Source organism: Populus nigra, chromosome 1 (assembly GCF_951802175.1).
Source record: "Populus nigra chromosome 1, ddPopNigr1.1, whole genome shotgun sequence".
NCBI lineage: Eukaryota > Viridiplantae > Streptophyta > Magnoliopsida > Malpighiales > Salicaceae > Populus > Populus nigra.
In genome coordinates this window covers 28,875,585-28,896,034 of record NC_084852.1, presented here as the reverse complement: position 1 = coordinate 28,896,034, position 20,450 = coordinate 28,875,585, and the positions used below count along the sequence as shown (strand labels likewise).

Genomic DNA, 20,450 nt, shown 5'->3' with positions numbered 1-20,450 from the left:
CTTGTATCATAGTCAAGGTTTAGCATGTTTTAGAAGATAACTACAATCATGAATGAAGATGTAAATATACGTCATAAGCTATGGTGGCTGAGATTCCAGCCTTTGACTTTCCGACATGAAGGCCAGTATCACAGAGGCACTAGCGCTGAATGATGATGTTTTCGACACGTCTATTACTCAAAAGGAGATAGGAAAAGTCAACAAGGCAGAATGGCGACAGATTAATGCTATTGGTTGTTTTGTGGGTGAGGAATGTTTTGATTGGTTGATGGGTGATGAGGCTTCCTATTTTATTTTTTAAAAAAATGGGCTAGGTTTTAATGGAAAGGAGGATAATGCTATGGGGCGTTTGTTAGACAGAAATTGATATTTTAAAAATTATTTTTTAAAATTTTATGTGTTTATTTGTTATTAGAAAAATTGATCAATGAAAAATATTTTTCAGTAAAAAAAAAATAGCTTTATTTCTAGAAAAGTATTTTCCTTTTATTTTGGAAGGAAAACACTTTCTGAAAGTTGTAAAAAATTTAGAAATGTCATATTATTTGCTGATTAGATCAAATTTGATCCTCAAAATTTTTGATTGCTATATATTTGTTTTGAATATTTGTTTTTCAATTTCATCCCTTATAATTTAATCTTTATATTAAACTTTGGTCCTTATTTTCAGAAATTAGTTTTCTGAAAATTATTTTTTAAACTTTCAGTGTTTATTTGTTATTAGAAAAATTAGTCAATGAAAAACACTTTTCAATCAAAAAAAATTTAGCTTTATTTCTAGGAAAGTATTTTCCTTTTATTTTGGACGGAAAACACTTTCTGGAAGTTGTAAAAAATTTAAAAATATCGTATTATTTGCTAATTATATTAAATTTGGTCCTCAAAACTTTTGATTGCTATATATATATATATATAATTGTTTTGAATATTTGTTTTTCAATTTCATCCCTTAAAATTTAATTTTTATATTAAACTTTGGTCCTCATTTTTATAATTGTTATTTGCTTTTCCCTTATTATTTTTTAATTGAAATTTTTTATCTATCAAATCTGGTCCTCATTCTTTTGATTTTGCTTATTTTATTTGAAATAATTTATGAAATGGTTATTATTATTATTTTAATTTCTTTATCTTTCAATTTTTTTATTTGTTAGATTTGATCAATATTATTTTGATTATTATTTATTTTATTTGAGATAATTTATGAATTTTTTTTAATTTGATTCTCATTCAACTTTTTAATTTGTAAGATTTGTTCCTCATTATTTTAATAAATTTTTTAAAAATAAAACATTAATAAGTTATTTTCCAGCTTATTTTCCATGACATAACCAAACACTGGAAAGTGTTTTCCAACTTATTTTCTATTACACTACTAAATATCAGAAAATAATTTACTTTCCCAGAATTCATTTTCCAAAAAAAAATTACTTTCCAGCAAACAAACAAGACTTATATATTCTTTTCTTTTCTTCCTTTCCATTTGTCAGGATCAATAATATCTTGTCAAGGAACCTTCAACAACAAATTTATAATATGTTTTCACTTTTTTTATATATTTTCCATTATTTATTGATTTAATTTTAATAATAATAATTAATGACCCGTGCTGTGAGTTTGTGATCTGAATAAAAACTATTCTCAAGCATTAAAGGGATGTCTTTGTTTTCCATAGGCAAGAGGACTAGCTCATACTAAGTTCAAGGCACAAAGTAAATCAAGATACTTTTAATGTATCACCAAAAACTTTATTGAGCAATCTGATGTATAAAAGAAGGTTACCGAATATCAAAGAAGTGAACTTTTATTGAAGAATACCTATAAATAAATGAAGGAATAAAATAATATATTTTAGCTATATGACAAATACTACTATGTTGAGTCTTTAATCAAGTGAAAAACACTATTTTGATATATTTTTAAGCATAAAAATACTTTGAAAATTATTTTTCACCACACTCTCAAACAAACCCTAACAACAAAGCGCAAAACCATAAAAACTTAGATAAGAATGGTCAACGAGAGAGCCTATACAGTGCTATGAAAGTTAATTATATTATATACGTGTAACGATCAACGAGGGAGACTGTTTGACATGCATTTCAACTGTTTTGTACGTGTTTTAAAAACGCGTTTGACATAAAAAAATATTAAATTTATTTATTTAGTGATTTTCGATGATTTTGATATACTGATATTAAAAATAAATAAATTTATTTTAATGTATTTCAAACAAAAAATACTTTTAAAAAACACCATACCAAAAAAACACACGTACATTTCAATTTCTTCTTTAATGTTCATTCTAATGACTTAAAATAAAATATGAGAAAATCGTTGTTGATTTTTTTTTTTAATCAATTGTGGGTAAGAAAACACTTGTGTATACAGTTTATGATAGTTGTCCTCACAAGTAGTTTCTTTTCTTTTTATAATTTATTTTACAATGGGGTAAAATTTCAAATTAGTTTTCATATTTTAAGATTAACTTCACTTCTCTAATCCCATCAAAATAAATCACAATTATTAGTAAATGTATAAAATAAATATCTCTATCTACCATATACTTTTATATATATATATATATATATATATATATATAAATAAATAAATAAATAAATCACTTAAGACTAGTTTCCAAAGTTTTTAATGAAAATAATTACCAAGAAATACTTGCCAACATTATATAAAAAATTTAGTGAGAAAAATCAATGCATACCAAATCTTTGATGAAATTGATTACCCCAACTGGAGATGGGAAATATAATTGTTTTTATTCCTGTAACAATCTTGACTAATCTCTATATTACATAAGAGTGATATGTGTGCTTCCATGGCCCTTCCTGCCATGTTTGCTGGCACCTGAACTTTCAAATCTCCCTATAGAAATTACATCAGCGAGAAACTTCAATATATGATATAAACTAGGCATTGAAAAGAAAAGAAAAGAAAAAATTATACACATCTGTTGTGATCAGTTTGAAACACAATAGCTCTTGAAGAGACTTCCGTTGTGCCCTTAAAAGGGAGGATCATCTTGGTCCAGACAATTCATCTGGAGGGATGTGGGATGAAGAATCAACGATCCAATTAGTGTTTGCGTGATGAGTGTGGTTAAACTCTTGGCGGAACACCTCCTCTTTCTGCCATTCCTCCCATCTCTCCGCCAAGCCATCCCCTTCCAGCATTCTGACCACTTCTGACATCTTTGGTCGTTCCATTGGGGAGCTTTGTGTGCACAGTAGAGCCACTTGGATCAGATTCTCAACCTCATCATCGATGTAATTTCCTGTCAGATCAGCATCAACCAGCGTCTCCAACTTCTTATCTTTTAGAAGTCCCTTCACCTGAAATTTCAGAGATGAAGTCAGACTGAAAGAGAACAAAAACAAGAAAGCAAAGGAAACCATTTGCGAGACTTGAGCCCAATACCTACCTCTGTGCTTTGAAGAGACTATGAATAGACAGCAGTTAAAAAGTTTGGACATTGAACTGACAAACTTTTAACCTTGTAAAATCAAGCTCATTGCAAACTGGGTCAATCATGTCAAATGTGGAGGGCTTCATTTATGAACTAGAAACCATTTGATGTACTATAGATCAAAGCAAACTCTATCTATTTGTGAAAAAAACAAAAAGAAGCCAGTTCAATTTGATTTGATTTATTCATATCAACACAGGAAAAGCATAGGGGGGTGTTTTGGTGCTGATTGTAGAGGCTCTATGAACAATATAAAACATTACAACCATTGTATTTATTGATTTACAGCTCCTTTCCTAATCTAGCAAGGACTTCAGAATCTTAAACCACCAATATAACTATTCTTGACTAATAAAATAAATATTATAGAGAAATAAACCTACACAAGCAAGCTTAGTCTAGTGGTTGTATACATGTAGCTTCTTTTCTTCAAAAAAAAAAAAACAAAAAAACAAAGAAAACAAAGAAAGAAAGAACCTAGACCTAAGCAATTTTCCAGTAAACATAAAAATTACTAAAATACTCCAGAATTCTAGAATTTAAATTAAGATGCATAAATCTTATCTGTTTTTCACCTACATCACATTTTCCTTGACCACCTCAGCAAAAATATGAAAATCCCAAGTGATGAAGGATTCTAGAAAATTCACCATCTTCCAATGTCATCAAAGTTCTAATGTAAGACAACGAGGGAATGCAGGGAATACATACCCAATCAAGTAACATTACATCATCGTCATTTGCAAGCCGAGCAAGATCAAAAGCCCTCTGTCCAGTGATAAGTTCAAGAAGCATGACACCATACCCGAAAACATCAGTCTTCTCTGAAGACTTTCCTGTTGATAGGTATTCAGGTGCTATATGCCCAATTGTGCCACGTACTGCAGTCGTAACATGAGTATCTTTGTAGTCCATGAGTTTTGCCAGCCCAAAATCTCCAACAACTGCTTCAAATTCCTCATCTAACAAAATATTTGCGGCTTTCACATCGCGGTGAATAATCTTAGGATCACAATGATCGTGCAAATAAGCCAACCCTCGTGCGGATCCTAATGCAATTTGCTTCCTTATTGGCCATTCAAGTGGGGATTGTGATTCTGAACGCTCTGCTTAAGGCGTCAATTTGAGAAAAAACAATAATTCATAAAACAGGCCTTGGGGTTATTAGAAAGTTCAATAACTTGTCTACATATAGAGCCAGTATACAAACTTCTAAAATGTGTAGCAACTTCCATGCTTTTGCAATACCAAATATATATATATATATATATAGATTTCCTTTTTTCTCTAATTTTCTTTTGGCACAAAAAGAAGAATCTTGTTAAGAGAGAGAATAACACAAGGAATATAAGATAATAAAATAATCATGTCCAATTTTTTATATTCTCTCTCTAATTTTCTAGTTTTTATTTAATATCTTTTTTAAACAATGATTAAGGACATTTTGTGTACAAAGAGGGATTTAGGTAACATTTTCTTAAACATGAAGGGGGGTTTAGTCAAAACTTCAAATTTTTGGAAGAATTTCACTCTCAAGGGGGTTATTGTAATTTACCCTAAAAAAGAAAGAAAAACAATAAAATAAAATTAAGTTAACAAAGCATATTTTTCCCACGGATTGTATAATGAGGAAATACAAAGATCCCTGCAGGCTGAAAAGGCACTAAACAAAGAAGCCAAAATGCAAGATTAGGAATTGCAATTGGAGAATTTCTATTAAAATTAGAATTGAAAATAAACTAATGTTAAGATTAAAGATTGAAATCCTTAGTTGACCAGAACATGGACTTGATGTCACAAAAATATGCAAAATATATAAAGCTACCTTAAGGGGAAAAAACTGAAATGGATTGGCATCATGAAAAAGGAATCACTTATAAATTACATAACAAAAGGAGATAAATATAGCAAAGAAAGATGCTGGCTGATAGCAGTACCTCTTAAACATGATGCTACACTTCCATTAGCCATATAAGGATAGACAAGCAACCTCTCAGTTGGAGTCATGCAAAAGCCACGTAGACGAAGCAAGTTCCGATGCACAGCCATGCTGATCATCTCAACTTCTGTCTGGAACTGCAGTTCCCCACCCTGGGTGCGCTCCTCTTTCAGTCTTTTAACAGCCACTAGAGAACCATCAGTTAAACGTCCTTTATAAACCTTTCCGAACCCACCCCTGCCCAAAATGTTTTTGTGACTAAAATTGTCAGTTGCAACTTGTAGCTCACGCAGAGAAAACCTTTTAAGCTGTCCAAGATGAACTTCTGGGTCCTCTTCAGCTGCACAGATGTAGATGGAGTGAAAATGCATCCTAAACAGAATAAATTTCAGTTCTGATCAATCATGACCTCTTTCAAAAAAACACTGACCAGGTACATCAAAGAAGTGGTCCTGTGGTTTTCTTTTTCGCCAATAAGCAAGTACCATTGCAGGGCCAGCAAACAGAAGAGCAGCACCAGCAGCAACTCCCCCAGCAATAGCTCCAGTGGCACTATTTCCTATTGCAAATGATATTTCAAAAATTTACCATGCCAAGAATGTATTCAGAAATACCCAGAACAACATACATTTTCAAATGGAAGAGACCTTCAAACTCAACACCTAGACGACATGAGGTGCTTATCTTAAACCCTCTCAGCCCCTTCCCCCTTTTGGTTAAATAAGAAAATAAAAAGTTGAAATTGTAACTGACCATTAGAAGGACCCCTTGATGGTGGAGAAAGAGGAGGTGGTGGAGGAGCTTGAGAAGCATTGAATTTATTGTTGGCAAAACTGCAAAAAAAATGCAGAGGTTAGTAAAACAGGTACTGTGCAACCACAACCACTAAATGATACTGACAAATAGAATTACTAGCAACAAACCTGATAGGAGTGAAAAAAGAGAATGAGCCATTTACAGGGACGTCTCCTGTTAGTTGGTTGTTAGAAAGATCCCTGCACAAATAGCAATATATTTTCATTCAAGCAATATTTGGTGCCTGGGGAAATTAAGGATACACCTATTCATGATAACAAAAATATTGTCATCAGCAAAATAATACTCACAGGACTTGCAAGGTAGTAACCGTAGTTAAATTCACAGGAATCGTTCCCGACAAGGTGTTGTTGTTGAGACGCCTATTTCACAAAACAGAAGAGTCATGTCCTGAATCTCCATTACACTTGCTAGACTACATTTAAACAAAACAGCCAGTGCACGTGCAGAAAAAAGCTTTATGCACTGCTAGATGTGGAAAGCCAGATTTCTAGATGGAACTTGCTATCACTTGAAGTGCAAAATATTGCTTATCAACAAACTGTGTAATCTGATTTATCATAAAACATGCACTGATATATTACTGAGTGGGATATGCCTTACTTCACCCCTCATCTCTTCAGTGAAATTTGTCAGTGCCATGAAACTTATTATGGTAAAAGTAGGAAAAAAAATCTTCATTTCATATTGCCACAAAAAGAACAGCCATGCAAAGTGTACAGCCAAAATGCACACATACATACCCATTTCTTTATAACATAATGCCTACTCTGATTATCATAAAATATTGTATGGACCAATTACTGCCTGCACATGCATTACTTCAACCCTTGCCTATTCTTCAGTGAAATTATGCAAGTGAAAGCAAAATTATTATGATAAAAGATGGAAAATATCTCTCTTCTTTTCATACTGCCACAAAAAGAACAGCTATGGAAGGGACACAGCCAACACACACACACACACACATGCAAGTCTTGTCAGTGGACTCAAACTTCCATGAGAATATAAAAGACACAGCAAATGAGTTCCAAGTTTTACAGAAATATTGGATGAAAGGAATGGTTTCATACAAGAAACGTAGTTTCTGAAGCTTGCCCAATGTCTGAGGAATCGGACCAGTTAAGTTGTTCAAGTAAAGATCCAAGCTCACCAAGTTTGTCAGATTCCCAAGCTCATCTGGAATTTGTCCAGTTATGTTATTGCTGTAAAGTTCCCTGTCAAAAGAGCTCCATTTACCGAGTGTAATTCAATGACAAAAAAAGGGACGGGGTTTCAACAAAAGCGTGCCTTAAAAAAATATTTAATTCCAGGTAATGGAACTCATCTATCAACTGTTGCTAGGAAATGGATGGTAGGGGAAAAAATTCTCGTATGGTATAGCTAATATTAGATGGTTTCCAAATTATAGATATACACAAAAAACATGTCGACAGTCTATGAAATGCGATGTCACTTTAAAACCTTGGTATGTATTAGCAGGATCATGTCTAGAATCAATTCATTCAAGTAGATTTAGATAGCTCTTTTTCAAGTGGATATAGGGCAAAGCAGGCTCCATGGGTATGGAAAATCGATATGGATATGGATATAAGCTGACTGTTTTTCCTCTCTTCTTTTCATTTTTAATAGGCACATATAATGAACCATTCTTCCATACAATCTACTTTATGCACAATTCATGATGTGAAGCAATCAAACAAAGAAGAACTCGAACGACTTACAAGTACTGCAAATTTGAAAGCACCCCAAGTTGCGTAACCAGTTGACCAGATAGATTTGCATTTCCAAGATCACTGAAAGTAAAAGTAGCGAGTTGTTAGCTATGTTAGCCGCCATCATCATCACCATCATCAAGTAAATTTAAACTACCAACTCAATAAATAAACTTACACACGCGTGACACTATTTTCATTATTGCATGTAACATGAAACCAGGTGCAGGGATTGACGAGAGTCGCATCCCAACTTTGAAGAACATTGTTCGGATCAAGTAAATTCGTCTTTAATGAATTCAAGGCATCGCCTGTCTTGCCACATAAAACCATATCATGCAAATTGGTAACCGACAAGTAAAAAAAAAAACAAGAAGAAGAAGAAGAAGCATACCTTCTACATTACTGGAGACCCTGACGACGACCAAATGAAAGACCAAAAAGAAAGCAGAGGTCCAGATCGCCCACATCCCTTTTCCCTTATTTCTTAAACCCAGAAATTTATTTCATTTCTTTAGCCCACCTTGACTTTGCACAGAAGAACAAAATTACAAGAATCAAACCCGTTGACCCAAATCACTAAAATCAAAACTATTCACAACCCAATATGAATTATAAGCAAGAACTTGGAATTCGAGCAAGATAGAGAGTTGATTTTCGGTGTGTTTGGTGGGAGAGGGAGAGAGCGCTGGGCAGCAGAAAAGGAGAGTTTTTTTTTTAAAGAATAGTAAGAGAAAGAAGAGTTTGCAGGAAGTTTTTCAATGATCTACGGCGGGGGACGGAAAGGGGTTAGTCAAAGACAACAACATCTCAAATTACCCACACAAACTCATATGGAATGCCACTGTACCTTGGAATTTTTTATTATTTTATTATTTTATTTGGTTACTATTTTTGAAAAGAAAATTCGAAGAAAGTTGGGAGAGAGGAAATATTATCATGTTCTTTATATTTTAAAATTATTCTATAAAAACATTTATTTTATATCTTCATCTCTTTTCTTTTAATTAAAATTATTCTAACTCATAAACAAATCAAACTTTGTTTCTGCTTTTTTATTTATCTTTTACATACTTTAATTAAACACAACTTGATTGAAAAAGAAAATAGATAATAGAACTTCTTATTTCTAATAAAACAGATGACATAAATGGAGCAAGTAAATAAATAGAGAGAACTAGATAGTTGGCACGTGATTTGGTGGCAGTCGGACTGAGTAAAAAAAAAACAATGCTCAATATATTTTAAAGAATAAAAAAAAATTCAAAATTCAACATTATAGGAAGAGAATTAAAAAAAATAACAATTATCAATCCTCAATAATCAAAATATAAAAGAAAAAAATTAGGAAAAAAAACCAATAAAAAAAAGTTTTAAAGAATAAAGTACCAGCAAAAACCGGGTGAGATTATCAAAATTTATGAGTAGAATTATGCAAATAAAACAATCCAATAAAAGGCAAAACATGAAAAAAAATGAATTTTAATTTTAAAAATAATCAAATTTTAAAGGATAAAATAAAAAATGACAAAAAAAAACGACCTAAAAAAACATGAGCCACCCAAACAAACCTCCTACCACGAGATAGGAATAATTTGATTGAAAAAAAAAATTAAAGAAAATAACTAAGTTCATTTTTCAAAATGAACAACTTCAAAAGATGTAATCAGGAAAGAAAACGATGTCAACTCATGTTAACTTTTCAAATGCATGACCTTTGCTAGTGATTTAATTGAAATCATTGCATCAAGAAAGCCAATATTTTAAAACTCAGTTTAACCCGACGAGTTGACCTGTGACCCAGGTGACCCATGGTTTAGACCAGGTCGGGTTTCAAAAAAAATTAGGGAAGAATTAATCTAATGTAAGATGGTTAAAAAGCCAGGTTGACCCACGTCCAGTTACCTGGGGCAAATCCAACTAAAACCCATTGACTATTTTCCTCTTCTTTTTTTTTTCAAAATGGTATCATTTTTACTTTTTTTTAATAAAACAAAAGAATTTGGTTGACTTAGATTAACTCGGGTCAAACCTTAAATATCATTAAATTTTGAATTGAAATGCAAAATTGAAAAAAAAAATCAAATTCACAAAAGAATCCAAAACAAAAATAAAAATTAAGAGAATAAAGATCAAATATATAAAAAAAAAAGATCATGGATTTAAAGATGAATTTGAAAAGAAATTAAAACTTAAAAAAAGAGCCATGAATTTAAATCATAAATCAAAACATTAAGGGTTAAATATGAAACATAATAAAATAAGATGATAAATTTGATATAAAAATTAAATGTCAAAGGATAAAATTGAAAAAAAAATGCAATTAAAAGAATGAGGATTAAATGTGATAAAATTAACAAAAAAAACATACTTTTCTTATTTTTTACAAAAGCAACATGTTTTTTAAGGTTGAAGAGAGGGAAAAGTGAAGGGGGGGACATCGTCGAAGCTCGTGACATCGAACACCATCTTGAAATATGGTGCGAGATGAACATTTTTTTTAATTTAATTTATTTAAATACCAAAGAGCCCTTGACCCCACACAATATCAATGAAAAAATATAATAAAAAGAAAAAAACCCTTAATCTTAGTTATAGATTATTTGACTCAAATAGCGCTTTAGTAACTACATTGTGCCAAGAAAAATAAAAAACTGAATATGCCCCTTTCCTTATAGTTAAGGAAATTCAACTTTTAAAGGTTCTTTGGACATTATAATGTGTAAATAAAAGGTTAAAAAACTACTTTATCTCTATTCAATCTTGTAACAGCAAATGTGTCTCATGAACAATATTATATTACCCTTGAATGCATATTATAAGACTTAAATTGTTAAAAGCAGAACAATAATTTCACTGTAGAAATCCATAGTGAAATGTGAGTGTGTGTAATGAAACACCGAGTTTTTTTAGGTTTTGTTATAATTATAATAGATAAAGTGAAGGATGAACATCATATTAATCCCTATATTATAGATAGTTTCTCAATTAAGTCATCTAACAATTATTTTATCAATTATATTCCTCTTCTACCCACCTCTCCTTTTATTAAAATATCAAAGACGATGCAATGTTATTCTCGTGTTTTCTATTTAATCTCAATTCTCACAAGCTATAAGTAAAAAAACACTCAATTTTCTATCTTCTCATCCAACATAGATAACAAATCAAAAGGTTTATGCACACATGTATTCAAATAAATTAAGAATTATGTGTGTTAATAAATCAATAAAAAAAATCATTAATGACACCTAAAAAAAAGTTAAAAAACCAAGAGACAAATATAGATTAAGATATTGAATATTAAAAAATAAGATATTAAATTGATTAAATAAAATAAAAAGAAAAAAGGAATAACATGTAAGGTTACACTTATTAAGAATATCATCTAAAAATAAATATTTTTTATTTTAAAAAACATACTTTATCTATATAAAATATAAAAGCAAAACCATAGTTGAACTAGAAAAACCACTTCGAAAATTAAATACATAACTAAAAATCAATATTTTTTAAAAGAGGCCCCTGAACAAAATAAAATAGAGGAGATTTTATCTATTTTTTTGGTTTTTAGTTTCTTAACCAGTCACGTCACTTTATTTCTTTTCAATTGTATTCTTTAAAATTATATTTTTATGGCAACCATAGTTATCAAACCTGGCGTGGAGGTTGACCCGGCTAAGGGGCTGGGTCCCGGGTTACACAGGTTGACTCGGGTTAACCCGGAAAAATTAAAAAAAAAGAATATTTGAGGTTTTAATATTTTATATGAAAAAATTAAAAAATAATCTATGTGTATATAGGTTATACATATTGTAAACAATTAAGTTTAAGAGATTATTTCAAAAGGTTTTTTTATCTCACATTGGAAAGATACTATCTTATTCTTCTAAGTTGAAGTATTGAAACCAAAAATGTTTTTTATCCCACATTAAAAAAACATAATTTTTTTTCTTGTGAATATATAGTATATATACTAAAGGACTTCAAATCTCACAATGCAAAAATAGAACATTCTTCTAGTATTTATATAGTGAACTTTGAAATGAGTTAGTAATCAACTGAAAAAATATGAAAAAAGAAGGGTCTCTATGTAAGAGAAAAAACACATTTGAAAAAAAAATATCTTTACTAGGTTTTTTACCGGGTCATCTAAGTTGTAGGTTGACCCAACGGGTCAACCAGTTTATTCCAGGCCAATTGTAGGCCTGGATTTTGAATAAAACAGACCTGGCCAAGGCCTTGGGTCACCCAATTTTTTTAAAAAAATATTTGATGTTTAATTGTTTATATGAAAAAAAATAAGAAACAATATATTTGAATATATGTTATATATGTTGTAAATAATTAAGCTTAAAAGATTATTTCAAAATGTTTTTTATCCCACATTGGAAAGATATTATCTTATTCTTCTAATTTGAAGTATTTAAACAAAAAAGATTTATTATCTCAAATTGAAAAAACATAACTTTTTTCTTGTAAACATAGGGTATAAAAAACATAACTTTATTATCCCAGCCAGACCCAGTAGCAATTTTTGACTAAACATAGAATAAACAACACCCCCCACAACGCTACAGTGTTGTCCACGGTGCAAACACTTTATATCTACAGTGTCGTTTATAGTGCAATGAGTCTATATCCACAGTAAATGTACAATGTTTTCCCCATGTGTTTTAAAGTAAGTGTGTGTGTGTGTGTGTGTGTATCACATTGAGGATACATGTATCTTATGATTTTCATTGATGACTATTTATGAAAGATTTAGGTGTACTTCATGTGACATAAGTTAAAAAATATTTGACAAATTCAATGTATGGAAAACAAAAGTAAAAAACCAGACATGAAGGAGGATAAAATGCCTCAAGTCAGACAATGGTACCGAGCACACAGATCATCACAACAAAATGGTATAGTAGAAATGATGAACAAAACAATAGTTAAAAAAGCAAAGTGTCTTAGGTTGAATGCAAGGCTTGCTAAGAAATTTTAGGTAGAAGCAGTGAATATGATGTTTTTTTAATTAATAGATCATCTAAGGCAGCACTAGATTGGAAAGTAGTAGGGAATGGATTTTGTTATTTGTTGCCTTTTGACTTTCTATTTAGAGAGGATTTTTTTCTCATAATACAAGGATATTTAACAACTTATTTTTGAAAATTTTTCAGTTCTATAAGAATCTTTAATGGGCATCAACATAGCTTCCAAGTATGATAAGGATTCCTTAACATTGTAAAATCCTTTTTTTACAAGATTTTTTTATTTATCTTGGCTATACAAGGAAAAAAAAAGGCTGAAGTATTTAATTTTAGATTACTTTTTGGCTAGATTTTTTTTGTATTAATCTAAATTATTTTAAGATTTTATTTGTTGTTTTATTTTATTATTTGGATATTTACATTCATTTTAGGGCTTACATTTTAATTCGGGTTTATTTTGACATGAAATCAATGTTTTATGATTTTTTTTGGGCATTAATTTTATGTTAGCTGATTATTAACTTGAGCTCATTGGTTTGCAGCCCAATAAGAGTCTATTAGGGTTATTTAGAATGACTATATATTGTTTTCTTTGCTGCAAAATTCAACAGTCATGATGTTTTAAATAAACTTGTATTTTACATGATGCAATACTTTTCTTTTTATCGTGACAAAGAATAAATTTAACTTATCAAAATATAGTTGACCTTGTGACATCTTTGTATACTTTGAGTTCTTAATTTTTTATAATCAATGGGTTCACATTTAATTTTCAATACCTTTGGTTCTTAAATACAATGTTATCTCTAGGTAAAGGTTTCTATACAAACTTGAATTTTAACTTTCTTAAATTGTGCAAGGTTGCTGATACTCTTGGTTCTTCTTTGAACTCTTATAAACTTATCAAAGATTACTTTCTTTTGGTGTTCATTTTTATATTTTCAGCTCTTGATTTTCTTATAATCAACGAGAATGGGTTTACATCCAATAATTATGGTTATTTGGTTCAAGTGATGATTAGGTCAAATTCTTTTCAACTTGATTTTAATTTTCTTGGGTTGTGTTCAATCTTTATTGTGGGTTCTAGGGTTTTTACCCTCTAAATTCACATCTAGATGCTTGACATTATATTTGTATTGTATAATTTGAAGTTGATTGATATTTAGAATTGAATTTGAATCATGTATATTGAATTAAATTTTAAATTACACACATATATAAAGAGTATAGGACCGTAGAATAGAACAGAACGCCAAAATGCTTTAGTTTTATGTTTATGTGTTTTTTTGTTTATGGTATATTTACATTTTTAGTATTTATTTTAATTTGTTTTTTATAAGAACATGATATGTTGAGAAAATTTCAATTATAAGTTTATATTTGAACTTATGATTTATTATTTTTTGTAGTATTTTTTTGGGATTAATATTATGTTGACCTTATTGTTTGTTATACACACACACATATTGAAATTTATTATTTCTTATGCATTTAGGATTTATTTTAATTCTAGTTTAGTAAGAGATTGTTATGTTTGTCTAATTGTTATAGATAAATATTTTTGGGAACTTTAAATTTTTAATTTTTTTTATATATTATTACTTTGATAGATATTTATGCATGAGTATTCAAAGTTTATATATAAATAGAAATTTATAATTTAATTCTTTTATTATATTTTGGGTTTAGTGTGCTAAATGAGAAAAACAATTCTTAAGAAGTTTATACTTTAATTTCCTTTTTAGTATATTTTGGATTCAAAGTGTTTTAGAAATTATTTTTTCATTTTTTATATTTTTTGAGGTTAATTTATTTTTTTAAAAATAAAATCACATGTTGAGTATTTATTTTCACCTAAGAAATCTACAACAATATCTTTTCTCATATCTCCCTGCAGTCCACGTCACCCCGATATTCTAACTTATTGGCTAATTCTCCTTTTTTTCCTTTTTTTTTTCCCAAGTTTAAGTCCATTTTTCAATGCCCTAATATTTTTTTTTTTAAGTTTAGTATATCATTGGATGATGAGGGTTATTCCATTCCTAAAACCTTTAAAATACTCCAAGAATAATTATCAATATTTATTTAATAAAAAATAAATAGGTATATAAAAAGGAAAAATAAATAAGTATAGAGTAGAGTTCATCAATCCACTCTCTTGGATAGGAAAGGGATAGCAGTAATTTAAGCAAAGATCTATAGGAAAAATGAAGCTCAACTTATCTTCTTTTGGAGCCAAACTTCGTATTCCTTCGGGTTTCAAATCTTAATTCTGAGTAATAATTGAGTGAATTTTTCATAACCTCCCGACCTGTTTATTATCCATAGGCCAATAATTGCATTTTGAAATGCCTTTCTAAAGGGAATACAAGAACAACAAATCAAATCACTGCAGAGGACTTGAAAGTCTTGTTTCAAATCCTTACAGTCATGGAGTGCTTCAAGCTTCCAATATGAAGAACGTGTTCTCCCAAGGCAACTTTCTTGCTTCCGAGCTCATCAACCACACTCAAATCCTTACAAACATCCACCTTGAATCCCACATGGCTATCTGTTTGTGCATGCAGGAAGACCTTCTCAAAACCCACTAAATGCTTCTGTGGTGAGTTGTGCACTGATGGGGGAGTAGAGAACAAGAAAACTGTATGGCTTCCGCTCATTGTTCCCGTGTTCTTGATTCTCAAATGCACATCAAAGGTTAAGTTCTGACAAGTCTGTTCAGCAGCAGCAACTGATTTGCATTCCGAAGAGTAACAGACATGATTTTCCTCTAAAGGAACAGATACTAGTCCAGGTGCTTGAGTTAGTTCGTGGCTGAATTCAGAATAGCTTAGTCCATCTCCAAATGAGTAAACAGTTTCTCCGGTGTAGAACCTGTAGGTTCTGCCAGGATAGCCATTGGAGGGATCTGGTCTCATGTTCATATTTGTCATTGGTACTTTGTCTACGTATGATTGTGGATACCAAGTCATCGGTAGCCTCCCACCTGAAAAGAGATTCTTGGTTAAATTCAAACTCATATTCTACTATACTATATAAGCCGACCGACAAGCTGACCTGTAAAGATTTAGAATCAAATGAAAAGATCTGAAAAACTAAGAAAACACAATTATGGGATGGTTGGTGCGTACTTGGGTTGTAGGAACCAAAAATAATATCAGCTATGGCAGCTCCACCAGCTTCGCCAGGGTAGCCAACCCACAGGATACTTGTGATTTTGTCGTTAGTTTTCGCAAATGATACATCCATGCCTCCTCCAGACATTATAACAAGGATTACAGGTCCAGTGGATGCATTTGCAACTGCTGTTATCAGAAGCTGCTGCTGCCCTGGAAGAAGAATGTCCACCCTGTCACGACTCTCTGCTTCTATAGATTGATCGGCACCCATTACAAGCACAGTGGCATCAGCTGCAGCTGCTATTTTCTTGGCATCATCTACTTGGGCAGTGCTGCAGGCTACGTTTGAGCAGCCAGGTAGATATGTTGTTGCAACAGAAGCTGCTAGTCCTTGTAAAGGGGTTGTATATTTGCAGGGTGTACCTAAATCATATCAAAACACATCGTTTAACAAGTTGATTTGATGAACATTGGAAGTAATACGAAGGAAATTGGATGAAATAATTGAAGTTTTACCTTCATAGTTTCCAATCATTGTTTTAGTGACATTAGCATTTGGTCCAATTACTGCCAAGTTTTTTATGGCAGTGGGAGATAGAGGAAGTGATCCTGCGGTGTTCTTAAGCAACACAATCCCTTGCCTGGCAGCTTCACGGGCCAGCTCCTGATTCTCTGCTGTACATACATCTTTTGGTCCTAGCTTCCCATAGAGTTGTTTGCTGGGATCACCATCAAAGAATCCAAGTCGCATTAAAGTGGCAAAATTGTTGGAGACAGCTCTATCAATGGCCGACTCATTCACAAGTCCTGCTGTTACTGCTGCTTCAGTGTGTTTTCCCAAGAAAGATCCACAGTTGAGGTCCAACCCTATCAAATAGAAACATTTTAGCAACATAATTCCTTGAATCCCAATGGAAATCAGAAAAAGAAATTGCAAAACAAATCATAAAAATATAACAAGATATGTCCAAAAGTGTTGTCTTTTCTATTGTTGTTATTGCAAAGGAGTGGTTCGAACCACTTAATATACAACAAAATATATGATTATTAAAAATGTCATTCTACATTAAAAAGACATGGATTTGGACATCTCTCTTCAGACATCTTCCAAGCTTGTAACTATATAATTGAGTTCGATTAAGTTGAATTTATATATTTAAATAAAATAAAATATAATTTATTTTATTATAAACGAGAAATATTGAGTAAGGTATATCCAAATTCTCATTTGACCATTGTTGACAAAGTAAAATCAATCTACCTAGAAATCCAAGAACGTATACCTGCCAATATAGCTTTGGCTGCAGCTTCTTCTGGTGTTTTGGTATAATGCTGGGAATTGTAGAACACGTCTATGGAATCACAATCGGTAACAATGTACCTGCAGATGCCCGGTTTAGTTTCCAGGAAAGAACCTATGATATAAACACAATCAAATTGTGAACATTTTTGAAATTTCATACATACCCATTTAATTTCCATTCCCCTCGGATTACACCAGAGAGGAGGTCGGGATCAGCACAGGTGGGTATACCATTAACCTTGTTGTAAGAACACATGACACTAGCAACATTCCCATCAACAACACAACTTTTGAAAGGTGGTTGAAACGTATCATCCATATCTTGCTTTGTCACCTAACTCATCATAAACAAACTGTACGAATTTAGCTGAAATCATTAAAGAGAAAACACTATAATTGAGAGAGAAAGTGACCTTCCTAATAAAAAAAAGGTGTTAGATTAAATAAAATGAACATTACCACAGCATTAAAATGGTAACGATCAACCCCTTTCCAGTTATCCAAATCATAGGCTGTGTAATGTTTACAGCATGCAGCAACCTTAAGTCCATCTGGATTGCCATCATCCCTTTGTTGCAGTCCTTTAACATAACCCGATCCATATTTACTTGAGAGCAAGGGGTCCTCTCCTGGAGTTTCCTGGCCTCTTCCCCATCTGGGGTCTCGAAATATGTTGATATTTGGTGACCAAAACGTCAATCCTGCCAATCCCACATTGTACATTGCTCTTGCTTCCGTTGAAACAACCTGCAAAACCTTGAGAGTTTTAACATATAGCCTTCAAATAATAAAAGACTTATTGGTTTCTGTAACCATCTGGGAAAGCATTTTCCACCACACAATTCTGGTTAGACTCAATAACCCTTTCAGTCATAAGAATGTAGTTCTCGAGTTTTGCAGAACACAAACATAGAGGGACACCAGAATCAATGGATTCAACCAAAAGGGAGCTACTTAAACATGAGAACCAGAACTCCTTTCCATCTTCTTCAATTCCTTTTTTCAGTTTTTTAACAAGGTAAATCCTCCTTCCAAGTCAAGAGAGCAGTATTGGTGTCCAAACGCTAGTCAACAGAAGTAAATGATCCTTGTTTATCTTCAACATGATTCGGTTAGCAAAAGTTGCAAAAAAAAGTGCTATAAAAAATAAAATATAAGTGAAATATTAAGAATCTTCTTCACAATGATTAAAGGTAGGATCAAAATAAGATCGGTGGCCGTCAATTAATTTCTACGTTGCCGACGACTTCAGTCTCGCTAACATGCAAGCTGGAATCCACAAGAAAAAGGTGTACCCAACTGATACAAAAAAGTCTTCGGATCTGAAAGTTGTTTCAAGGGATACAATTACAATTCCACCTACTCTGACTCAGCATCACATGCATAATGTGCCTAAGATTTTCTGCTTTTGGACCTAATTCTATTGATTAACTGTAGCGCCACCGAAATCCTCACCGTGAAGTTCCAATGGAACAATAAAAAAATTTCTTCAGGGCATTTCCTACACTGGCTGAGTGTATATTTCCCAGCATCTGGTTCTCTTCTTTTTTACATTCGGATAGAATCTACGAAGTCTCGAGTTCAAACCTCTTTTTTTTCCGACAAGAAAACAACTTCCACCAAATCTATCTCATATTTCAAAACAATATATAAAAAAAAACTATAATTAAGAAAGAAAGACTTGTCTTCGTTGCTAAGATTTAGGAAGTCAAGAAGAGGAAGAATTGAAGGGGAAAGAAAATCAAACAACATGAAAGGGGAAAAAAAGAGAGTAAATTTACAAATTGAAACAAAGAATATAGAGATATGATATTACCTTTCCAATGGCTACAAAGAGAGAGGAGTTGAAGGAAGCAGCAGTGAGGATGACCTGAGGAAAGCTTGTAGCTCCGGGGACAAGACTAGAGAAATGAGTGCCTGGACCGACGTAAGAAACTCCATGTAAAGCCTCCGACCACCATTCATACCTAGGTATCCCAAGTCTGCTCACACTCCCTGCACTATTCACCAAGAACAGTATCTTTTCTTGCAATGTGAGTCTTTCCACCAGGTCTACAACTCTGTCACTCACCCCTAACGACGTGTTACAGAACCCAAAACTGGCCAAGGATGGATTGCTCACAACATCACAAGCAAAAACTGGTGATGACTGTGCCAAAACTACATGGCTAGAAGAAAAAAGTAAGAAGCAGACAAGGGAAAGGAAGAGAAAAACAGAGACCTTAGGTACTCTGTTTTGGGAACAAAATGAGGCCATTCAAATGTTAAGGAAAGGAGGGCAAACAAGTGCTGTGTTATATAGAAAAAGGAAGAGAGTTATTATTATTAATAACTATAAAAGAAGAAAAAGAAAAAAAGCAGAGACATTGTTTTCTAGCAGCCCGTGATGGATATATATGGGGAAAGGAGAGGAGATGAAAGGATCGAATGATGACGATATAATAAATAATAATTGCATGATAATATTTTTTCGTTTGTTCTGACAGTGACCACTAAGAGGGAATCTTATGTGGTTCAAGAAATGATGATTGGATATGAACAAGTCCGTGATTGATTCATTCTTTCCTCAACAATGGAGGTGCGTTTTTGTTTTTTAGTCCTATTCAGTACGTGCTCTGGGGGGGAAATAGAATGATGACCTTGGGAAATTAAAAAAAACTGAAATGTCTGCCAGGATACACTGTGTTTCTAGATATATAGATAACTATTTACTGTAACAGTATGATTACTATTTTACCTTTTTAATAAAAAAAAAATCAATTATTTTGTTATTAGGTTTAAACGATCTTCCCCTCCATGTTCCATTGATTACTATGAAATTACCCGTGACAATTCGGTATTTAAATATTTTATATGCACAGTCTTTAATATAAAGCAGAATTTTTTAAAATATTGATTATGAATAATTCGGTTACTTTATATTTTAAAAGTAAAGTCTAAATTACTCTTAAAAATAAAATAAAAAATTGTTATTTAGTGGCTTTTTCATTCTTTCAAACAAATATTTTTATTTATTATCAAGTTCACTTACGGGCGATTTGATCTTTAGATAAATATAAATATTATTTACAAATATAGAGTTGACTTGAAGTTGATTT

General features: G+C 31.8%; 2 protein-coding genes across 2 annotated transcripts; both read right to left on the bottom strand.

The window, feature by feature from the left end:
- Positions 1–2,913: 2,913 nt before the first annotated feature.
- LOC133671885 (BRASSINOSTEROID INSENSITIVE 1-associated receptor kinase 1-like) lies at positions 2,914–8,786 on the bottom strand. Its single transcript, XM_062092592.1, has 11 exons — positions 8,346–8,786; positions 8,130–8,262; positions 7,961–8,032; positions 7,310–7,453; positions 6,527–6,598; positions 6,344–6,415; positions 6,174–6,253; positions 5,851–5,979; positions 5,419–5,760; positions 4,193–4,587; positions 2,914–3,347 (listed from the first exon to the last, which is right to left on the bottom strand). Exons 1-11 carry the CDS (start codon positions 8,419–8,421, stop codon positions 3,033–3,035), a joined length of 1,830 nt encoding a protein of 609 aa, XP_061948576.1. The 5' UTR covers positions 8,422–8,786; the 3' UTR covers positions 2,914–3,032.
- A 6,341-nt stretch (positions 8,787–15,127) lies between these two features.
- LOC133669512 (beta-xylosidase/alpha-L-arabinofuranosidase 2-like) lies at positions 15,128–19,963 on the bottom strand. Its single transcript, XM_062089686.1, has 7 exons — positions 19,169–19,963; positions 17,812–18,099; positions 17,517–17,686; positions 17,333–17,430; positions 16,566–16,916; positions 16,062–16,472; positions 15,128–15,916 (listed from the first exon to the last, which is right to left on the bottom strand). Exons 1-7 carry the CDS (start codon positions 19,607–19,609, stop codon positions 15,345–15,347), a joined length of 2,331 nt encoding a protein of 776 aa, XP_061945670.1. The 5' UTR covers positions 19,610–19,963; the 3' UTR covers positions 15,128–15,344.
- Positions 19,964–20,450: the final 487 nt, after the last annotated feature.